This window comes from Medicago truncatula, chromosome 2 (assembly GCF_003473485.1).
Source record: "Medicago truncatula cultivar Jemalong A17 chromosome 2, MtrunA17r5.0-ANR, whole genome shotgun sequence".
In the NCBI taxonomy this organism is placed as follows: domain Eukaryota; kingdom Viridiplantae; phylum Streptophyta; class Magnoliopsida; order Fabales; family Fabaceae; genus Medicago; species Medicago truncatula.
The window spans coordinates 51,816,541-51,826,059 of record NC_053043.1 but is presented as its reverse complement, the minus strand read 5'-3'; the positions used below and the strand labels follow the sequence as shown (position 1 = coordinate 51,826,059).

General features: G+C 33.2%; 2 protein-coding genes across 3 annotated transcripts; one reads left to right on the top strand and one right to left on the bottom strand.

Moving 5' to 3' along the window:
• Positions 1 to 198: 198 nt before the first annotated feature.
• Positions 199 to 3,771, bottom strand: LOC25488017 (receptor-like protein kinase). Its single transcript, XM_013610193.3, has 2 exons — positions 814 to 3,771; positions 199 to 730 (listed from the first exon to the last, which is right to left on the bottom strand). The coding sequence occupies exons 1-2, from the start codon at positions 3,704 to 3,706 to the stop codon at positions 381 to 383; spliced, it is 3,243 nt and encodes a 1,080-aa protein (XP_013465647.1). The 5' UTR covers positions 3,707 to 3,771; the 3' UTR covers positions 199 to 380.
• Positions 3,772 to 5,644: 1,873 nt separating this feature from the next.
• Positions 5,645 to 7,488, top strand: LOC25488016 (DNA-dependent metalloprotease WSS1 homolog). 2 transcript variants are annotated; one of them, XM_024777477.2, is made up of 5 exons: positions 5,645 to 5,735; positions 5,914 to 6,079; positions 6,174 to 6,369; positions 6,452 to 6,619; positions 7,217 to 7,488. In XM_024777477.2, the coding sequence occupies exons 1-5, from the start codon at positions 5,675 to 5,677 to the stop codon at positions 7,394 to 7,396; spliced, it is 771 nt and encodes a 256-aa protein (XP_024633245.1). In that variant the 5' UTR covers positions 5,645 to 5,674; the 3' UTR covers positions 7,397 to 7,488. The 2 variants fall into 2 exon arrangements, with proteins under 2 accessions (XP_024633245.1, XP_013465646.1); XM_013610192.3 differs by having other exon boundaries at positions 5,656 to 5,735; positions 5,900 to 6,079.
• The last annotated feature ends 2,031 nt before the right edge of the window (positions 7,489 to 9,519 follow it).

The following is a 9,519-nucleotide window of genomic DNA, read 5'->3' as shown; positions in this document are numbered from 1 at the left end:
AAACAACTGTGTACGATGTCTCATATTTTTATTCGATTATTTAATTGACAAACATGTTTATAAACTTACAAATTTAAAGAATTAATTAACAGGAGCAATATCACTCTTACGCGCGATGCTGATATGGATTTACATATCTGCAGTTTCTAATGATAATGCTACAATGTGATTTTTTGTTTTGAATGGACGAAAACATGGTTTAATAAATAAAGGTTATCTCAACTCAAGATCATAACATTGTTTCAACAAGAGCTAGTATTATGATAGTATTCACCAGATAAAGGGCCACCCAACAAAATTTGAAGCACAGTGCATACAACAAAAGGACTATCCCTATCAATATCATGATCATAGATACAAATTAGATATGTTTTGAAAAACTAGCCCTTCTTACTTATTTTCTGTGGATTGGAATCTGATAATTGCTTGGTAACATCTGTCATTGTTGGCCTCTTGCGTGGATCCTTCTCAGTACATCTCAAAGCCAGCATAAGCACTTTGGTAACATTTTCCATTATATTGGTATCCAGAAATTCATTTACAAGGCTTGAATCAACAATTTGATTAATTTCTCCTGTTTCACTCCACATCAATCTAACCCAACCTACTAAATCAGTACCCTCCATAAATGATGGATCTGCTACCTTCTTTCTGGTTATCAGCTCAAGCAAAACTACTCCATAGCTGTACACATCACACTCCCTACTACTTACTGTTGTATAAGCATTCTCTGTCACAAGCCAACAAAAACATGTTAATCATCCATATGAGAATTTTGAAAAGAAAAGAAACATTCAATCAATAGTTAGTTACCTGGTGCAATATAACCAATTGTGCCCGGCACAGATAAGGAAGGGTTTGATGTAGAAGACTGGTCCAGAAGTTTGGCAATACCAAAGTCGGCAATGTGAGGCTCCATATCAGAGTCTAGAAGTATGTTGTTTGGTTTGATGTCTCGGTGCACTATGGGAGGATCACAGTCATAATGGAGGTATGCTAAGCCGTGCGCAATTCCAACGGCTATCTTATATCGTACATTCCATTCTAAGGACGGTGCTGGTTTGTTTTCATGCAATACATCATAAAGGCTTCCATTTGGCATGTAGCTATACAGAATAAGACCATAATCTTGTCTCAACCAAAAGTTTTCCAATTTGACAAGATTTCTATGCCTAATCTGTCCAAGGGTTTGAATTTCTCTGACCATGCTCATGTTCTTACCTTTGCTGGCAGCAAATGCCAGCTTCTTTACAGCAAACGCTTTGTCTTGACTTACAAGGGCTTTATAAACAACTCCATGGGCTCCTCTTCCAATAATATACCGATCACTTAGGTTCGATGTAGCCTCCATGACTTTGTTAAGAAGGTGAGAAGTACCTCCATTATCAGTGAAATGGACTTGCTTCTTAGATTTTCTGCCATAAGAAAAGAAATAAACTAATCCCAGAAGAAGCAAAACAACAGATATTGAGGATCCTAGAGCTATCATCACAATTGAAATTTTACTGAGGCCTTTGTGATTAACTGTTTTGTTATCACATGGTTTTAGATATCCGATTTTGGAGCAAACCAAGCCATTGGATGGTGAACAACTGATACATAGCCCAGGATTCCCCAAAAATGATGACAGGGAAGAATTGAGCAGCTTCATTAGTATCTTCGGAACAGGACCCTGAAAAGAATTGTATGACATATTGATTTCAACCAATGAAGGGAAGTCATCAAGAACCTGTATGCTTCCTGTCAAATTGTTCTGAGATAGATCCAGCAATTGCAAAGTTTTCAGTTTTCCAATTTCCACAGGAATGTCGCCTATCAGCCCATTAGAACTTAGATTCAAACCATAGATCAAATTCTGCAATGCCCCAACCGATCTAGGAATTCTCCCACCAAACATATTGCCACCAAGCCGTAGTTCAGAAAGATCTTTGAATGCCGACAAGAAATCTGGAATGCCGCCACTAAAATGATTCTCAGTCAAAATTAATGTGTTTAGCCTTGTCCACCTCTGCAAACTTGATGGCAATGAACCATTTAAGAAGTTAAATCCCACATCAAACTTGTCCATTTTAGTACAATTTGACAGCTGAAATGGCAAAGGTCCTTCTAAGTTGTTGTGATCAAGAATCAAAGTCCGAAGATTCACAAGGTTTCCTAACTCTTGTGGTATAAGCCCACTAAATTTGTTCGTTGACAAAATTAAATCTGTTAGATTTGTGCAGTTTCCTAAACTTGATGGAATTGTTCCGTTGATTTTGTTGTTGCTGATCTCCATGAATAACAGATTGGGATTGGTTTTGAAATCAGGAAGAGGCCCAGTAAAGTTGTTTTGTTTAAGAATGACCCTTCTTAGAGTTGTGCATCTTCCAACATCAAGAGGTATGCTACCTTGAAGTTGATTGATGCCCATATTCAAAACGCTTAGCTTTCTGCGAAAACAAAGATTGGGTGGGAGGTTGCCAGTGAACCTATTATTTATAAAGTCTAATTGCAACAAACTGCTATTGATTCCCAAGCTTTGAGGTATGACTCCAGAGAACAGGTTGTCAAACAATGAGATGTTTTTGAGGTTCTTGAGCTCTGTCATCTCCACAGGAAGTTCCCCGGAAAGAGTGTTATTATAAACAAGCAGATACTCAAGACTTTGAATCTTCCATATGGCAAGTGGAATTTGACCACTCAATTGATTGGAAAACAGTTCAAGATCCTGCAGTTTACTCAGCTTTCCTAATTCACTTGGAATGTTTCCCTCAAGTCGATTGGAATACAATTGCAATCCATTCAGAGACTTACAGTTACCGATTTCAGGAGGTATTTTACCGGACAAATGGTTATCAGAAAGGCGTAGATGTTTAAGGTTGGTGAGCAGACCGATGGAGGATGGAATAGTTCCAACCAAGTTAGACTCCACAGCAGCAAACTGTGATAAAGCAGTACAATTCCCAATGGCTGAGGGAATGCCTCCACTGAAAGCATTGAATGAAATATCCAAAAAAAGTAAATTTTGGCAAGCTGAAGAACCGAATGGAATGATACCTGTTAGTTTATTGGAGGCAACATTTAAACGGAGAAGATGATTGAGATGGTTTAGAGTGTGGGGGATGACACCCTGAAACTGATTTTCATTGAAATACAAGTCTTGCAGTTGAGTACAGTTCCCAATGGATGATGGAATTATACCAGAGAATTGGTTAGTATCGAGATACAAGTAGCGAAGTTGAGTGATGTTGGCAATAGTAGTTGGAATGGAACCAGTAAGTTGGTTGAAATAGAGATCAAGAAAGTGAAGGTGAGGGATTTGAGTTAAGAAATAGGGAAATGGACCAGTGAGTAGATTAGTAGAAAGGCTGAGATAGGTGAGTTTGTGGAGGTTAGAGAATGAGTGAGGTATTTGACCGGTAAAGTAATTAGAAGAAAGGTCTAAGTAGTTGAGGTGTGTGCAATTAGAAATTTCAGGTCGTAATGGAGCATGAATGTTACAAGAGGAAAGGTTGAGAGAGACTACACGGTGAGTGGAAGGGTTGCATTTGACACCCTTCCATGAGCATGGTGTTGAATGAGATGGAATCCATGTTGAGTTTATGGAAGGAGGAACTGATGTCCAGTGGGACATGAATGACAAGAGTGCTACCCCATCTGAGTTCAGTGCACAAACAGAAACAGAATACAAATGCAAAAAGAAGAAGAGAACAACAACAAGTCTCATGAGGAGTTGTAATTTTTGTATGAAGCGGTGTCAGTATTTGTATCTGTATCTGTCTCTTTGGTTTGGTCATTCATTACTCACTCTCATAAATGCTAGTACTTTTATTTCTATGATTTCACACTTACTATACTTCTTCACATGCACTGTCTTTATTATTTTAATTAGTTACTCCTCCTTTTCCCGGTTTCACACTTCACTTTCCTCAATTTAATTTCTATTTTTTAAATAAATATATTCCACTAAACTAACCAGGTTCCAACTTGGTCAAGTCAAGTCAGGTGGGAAAGAGAAAGACCATGGAGTCGTATGCGGACCTTTCTTTACGTTTACTTCATCACACATCCAAACAAAAACAAGTTGGGTGGATTTTGTATTTCTTTTCTTTTAGTAGAATGTTATTTCTTCAAATGTTGCATTTTCCACTTTCTTATATTTGTTGCTTTCATTAATTTATTAATTAAACAAAGACTTTTCTCACATGAACTGTGTACTGCACTTTGGTCTCTATTCTCTAATATAATAGAATAAAATACAAGTAAGTGGTTAAAAAGTCGTGCTAATCAGAGCCTTACTCATACTCATTTAACTACAAACTTTACCACAATTGCATCCATGGATTCAAGCCTACTTTGGCATTTTATAACTTGATAAAATTAATAACATAAATAAAGGCGACAAAAGTGTTAGGTACCTTTTCACTCCTTTTCTTCTATCGACAAGGTACTTCTCTCTTTCATTATTTTTCTTTTAAATAAAAGGAAGCTAAACTAAGTCACTCAAGTGAGCATAAGAGATAAATAAATTTTAGATCTTAAAGAGTATAATTTCAAATCAATATCATCATCAGACCAATTTAAATAAATCCTTACGGTTTTCTTTTTAACATTTATATATCTCAAATTATATATACTTTTAAAATATCAATGAAACAATAATTATTTTCTACTATCTTATTTTCTTCCACTAATATACAATTGTTTTTTTTTTCTTTCAGAGAACTAATAACAATTGTTTATTACTAGTATATCTCAATTCGCTTAATTATTTCACTAATTAATAATAATTAATAAAAGTGTTTAAGTAAAATAACTTATTTTATCATTAAAATCAACACAATTAATTATTTTATGAGACAAGTGAAATGTTTTATTATATAGAAAAAAACGATGTCATCTGATCTATTAAATAACATTTGGTGATTGATAGTAGACAAATTTCCATTCACACATTGTGATGCACTCACTCAATTGAGGAATTTTGGTCATCTTCTTCACTAATTTATCTCCAACTTTATGTTTTTTATTATTTTTCTCTCTTCTATTATACTACCTCTGTCTCTAATTATAAGATTATTTTGAGAGAAAAAAAAATTATCCCTTTTTATAAGACCCTTTTTGTTATTTCCACCATTTTGTTTTTCTCTCTTCTATGTACCTTATCACTTGGTTAGAATTCAAACTTCAACCATGGGGTATTTGGTCCAAAACTTACCGAAGGGTGATGTTCTCGGAAAAGACCATAAGTAGTTTAGTACTCTTTTGGTCATAAATTATTCAAACTTCATGACCATGGGGTATTTGATCCGAAACTTACTGAGAGGTGATGTTCTTGGGAAAGACCATGAGTAGTTTAGTACTCTTTAGGTCATAAATTATAAGTCGTTTTAACATTTTCATAAAGATTAAGAAATATAATCAATTGTGTATGTGAAAGAGAAATATTAATTATAAGGTATTAATGTTATTTTTTTATTAATATTGTAAAGTGACTAATAAATGTTTTACAATTTTCTACAAGGAAATATTTAAAAAAATAGTATATATATATTCAAAAAGTTACGTTAATTAAATAATTACATTGATTTTAGTGTTTTTTTGGTTTTAGTAACAAATTTCCCCAAATTCAACGTAACAAATTAAGAAATTCACGTAACAACTTTTAGATAACAATGACTTGAATAAATACTACATGAAGGATGAAATTGGATGGTTGAGATGCTGTGTAGTGCAGTCGCTAATTGAGAAGAAGGGTTTGTGCTTTGTAGTCATAGAAATAGAATAGAATCAAACTTATACTATGATAACTCATTCTTAGGTTTATAATAAATTGATTTTGTATTACATGATTTATTTTATAAGCTTGCAAATATTTGCTAACACATCACAACGTGATTCTTGACTTTTGATTTGGTAGTTTTTTCATACCAGCTGCTGCTAGCATGGATTTTAGTGATGTTAACAAAGTATGGGAAATTAAGTCTCTCAACAAAATTGGTGAAGATGAAGCCAGAAAGATTCTTGAAAAAGTAGCTAAACAGGTGCAACCAATTATGGCTGACAGAAGATGGAAAGTAGAGCTTCTTTCTGAATTCTAGTACGTACTTGCTCTTTTATTTACATCATTAGCAGCTTTCAACTTCATGTTTTTGTTTTTTTTTGTTACACGCTTACACTACTTTTGAACACAGTCCTGCCGATCCAACCCTTTTAGGGGAAAATATAGGGTCGGGTGCAGAAGTTAGGCTCAGACTGCGGAGGCCTGATCGGGACTGGGATTTCTTCCCATATGAAGAGATTCTCGATACCATGTTACATGAGCTTTGCCATAATGAATACGGTCCTCACAATACTCACTTTTATAACCTTTGGGATGAAATCAGGAAGGTAATATATATTGATGCTTATTGGTATTGATCATATTCATATTAGATAGATAGATGATGAGTCAGATCCTTTTTGACCGCAGGAATGTGAAGAACTGATGGTCAAAGGGTTCAGCGGCGACACTTACATTCCGGAGGGTAGAAGTTCCTGTAGACCTTATGAGAGACGACCAAGTCAAACTCTACATGTTCAATCTGCGGTGACCAAGGAAGCGAAATGGCAGTGCAATACTTGCACTTTGTTAAATGAGGTACAGTATATTTTATCTGTTTAATTATGAGATTGATACAACAATAACCATTATATTTTATTTGTTTGGTTAATGTGTTGCATTTTGGACCCTAAAACAATGTCCAACAGATGATCATAAAGCTAGTAATTAAGATATTTATTTTTAAAAAGGCTTAAATATGTATTTGATCCTTGTAATTAGGGGTCGTTTAAAAATTGGTCGCTGTATTCGCTAATCTTTGCAAACTAGCCTTGCAATCATTAATCATTTAAAATTTAATCCTTTGACCAACTTAATCACTGCCAAACATGAAATTCCAATTTTGTCCTTAAGAAGATGACAAAATATTGAAGAAAGAATTGGAAACTCAGGGGTAAAATTGGAATTTCATGTGGCATGGCAGTGATTAAGTAGGGAGAGGGACAAAATTTTAAATGATTAAACAATGCAGGGATAAATTGCCAGGATTAGCGATTACAGGGACCAATTTTTAAACGATCCCTAATTGCAAGGATCAAATACATATTTAAGCCTTTTAAAAATGGCACTCCTATTCATCGAATAGAATTGAATGTTGCTGCTACTGCCTGCTGATGACGACTTGGTTTATTGCAGCCATTGCTATTGCTATGTGAAGCCTGTGGAACAAAGAAGGAAAAAGATGTTTTAAAGTTTAAAGTTTGGTCTTGCAAATTTTGTACTCTAGAAAACAATATCAAGCTTGATAGATGCTTAGCTTGTGGAGAATGGAGATTTTCACATGGTCCACTCGTCTCCCCTTATGCTGGGACCTAATTGGATGCAAGACAACAACCCTTATCCATATTATACAAGAGTCTATTATGTTTATATCTTCAAAACTTCTACGGTACACTCACAACTTTGAGTGTACCGGTACTCTTATTTCACAAAATATATAAATTAATGATCACTTTAATGAAATAAAAAGGTATTTATCAATATTTATATTTTAGAAAACATCATTTCATAAGAAAAATCATCATTTCATTATTTATAAGGATCATATTAAAAAATTTACATTTTGTCCTAAAAAATAATCAATATTCATTGTTATGAGTAATAAAAATTCTTAAAAATTAAATTTTATTTCGTCGAAGCTTTTGGTAAATAAAATTTAATTATCTTAGTTGTCAATGATAGAAAATAATTATTTTTCTTCAAAAAAAAAACTCATTTATTATTAATTTTACGACTTGGTGTACCGATACATCCAAATTTATTGGGTGTACCATAGAATTTGCCTTATATCTTTATTTATACTACTATATTAGCATTCAAACGGGCACGTATTTGTCCATTCTTTTTATCATGCTAACGCGTGTATATTATGATCAATTTTTTATATTATAAAATTAGTTAAATTTTGATTAAAATTATACATATAGATGTTTGTGATTTCAAACTGTAACATGCTTATCTTTTTAAATTACACCAACAATATAACAATTATAATATAAAATTTTATATTTTTCAATGGTATCGACAATAATATTGGAATAATAAATAATCTAACTTAAAATATCATATATTTTTTTGATACACCGGTATAAATAATATTGTTCCTATTGTGTAGTGAGGTTGTTCATATTTTAATTAATAATTTAAATAATATTTATAAAAAGGATAAAATAGTAAATAAAATATTTATAATGAAAGGTAAAACTGGAAATGGGAAAATCAGCCCAAATCCATGTTCTTTCTTTATATATTTGTAATGAATTTTGATTAATCAGAAATAAAAATATTTTTGCTTGCCAAAAAATAAAACTATAAATAGAAAGCTCATATTTTGATTGATCAACACTCTCATTACGTAGTAGTTGTAAGTGTTTAATCATACTTTTGTCACGGCACCAGATTGCCTCAAATTTGCTTTGATGAATAATGATAACAACACTCTCTTTTGAACATTCTCTCTAATACTCACTTTCTTATTGGTTTAAATCATTGTGGGTCTACACTTGGAAAATTGCAAAGTGGTGGGACATACATTGATTTCATCCAATAAAAGAGTGAGTGCTAGAGAGAGTGTTGAAAAGTGAGTGTTGCTAGCATTCTTCATGCTTTGATTCAAGAACACTACAATTCTTGAGTTAACGAAATTAAAACCTTTGGAGATCACTTCAATGGATATCTCACTCTCATTGTTTCCCGTAATAAAGGGAAAGAAGAAAATTAGTTGGAAGTATAATTATGATTAACTAAAAATATATGGTTAAATGGATATCTCACTTTTTTGGTATACTATATATAAAGAAAATAGCTCCTTTTGGAGATTTTGGGCTGACTTTTTTGTTATTTCAATTATACCCTTAAAAAAAAATCGAATAATAATTTTATATTGTTGGTATTATTAAAAACGATAAATTTTTTGTTATATTTGTTATAATATTGTTATCATTGGAAAAGGTAAATATGGTTTTTTTTTTAAGGAAAATATGGTTTATTGTGTTTGTTACATTTAAAAGTCACTAATGCGCCTAGGGCATGGTTTGTTCTGCACACTTATGCACCTAGGGCATGAACTGTGCGCCCCGAGCATTGAGTAGTGTGGGTCAAAACTGTTTTTTCCTAATTTTTAGTGCGTAAGATTTGTCTCCTCTGGAGCGCAACCCTAGTTAAGGCACTTAGGTAGTGACAATGCCTAATATTGATATTTATATATGTATATCTACAAAGTAATTAATTAGAAACTAGTGAAAGATACCTAAAGCGGGTGAAACCCGGTAGTAAGTACTTAGGAGGTGACATTATTAATATCGAGTAAAATCTACTAAAACCAAGATGTAACTAGTTAGTAATTAAGGAAACAAGTGACTTCATGACTTAAATCAGCACAGTAACTCCATTCTCCTCACACCTTGGTAAGGTAGTCGCTGATAGGGCTGCCCATTTGT

Coding starts and splice junctions, on each gene's coding strand:
- LOC25488017 (XM_013610193.3), bottom strand. CDS start 3,706: ATGAGACTTGTTGTTGTTCTCTTCTTCTTTTTGCATTTGTATTCTGTT. Junction 731..813: donor AATTGGTTATATTGCACCAG/GTAACTAACTAT, acceptor GGCTTGTGACAG/AGAATGCTTATACAACAGTA.
- LOC25488016 (XM_024777477.2), top strand. CDS start 5,675: ATGAAGGATGAAATTGGATGGTTGAGATGCTGTGTAGTGCAGTCGCTA. Junction 5,736..5,913: donor GTCGCTAATTGAGAAGAAGG/GTTTGTGCTTTG, acceptor TTTTCATACCAG/CTGCTGCTAGCATGGATTTT. Junction 6,370..6,451: donor TTTGGGATGAAATCAGGAAG/GTAATATATATT, acceptor TTTTGACCGCAG/GAATGTGAAGAACTGATGGT.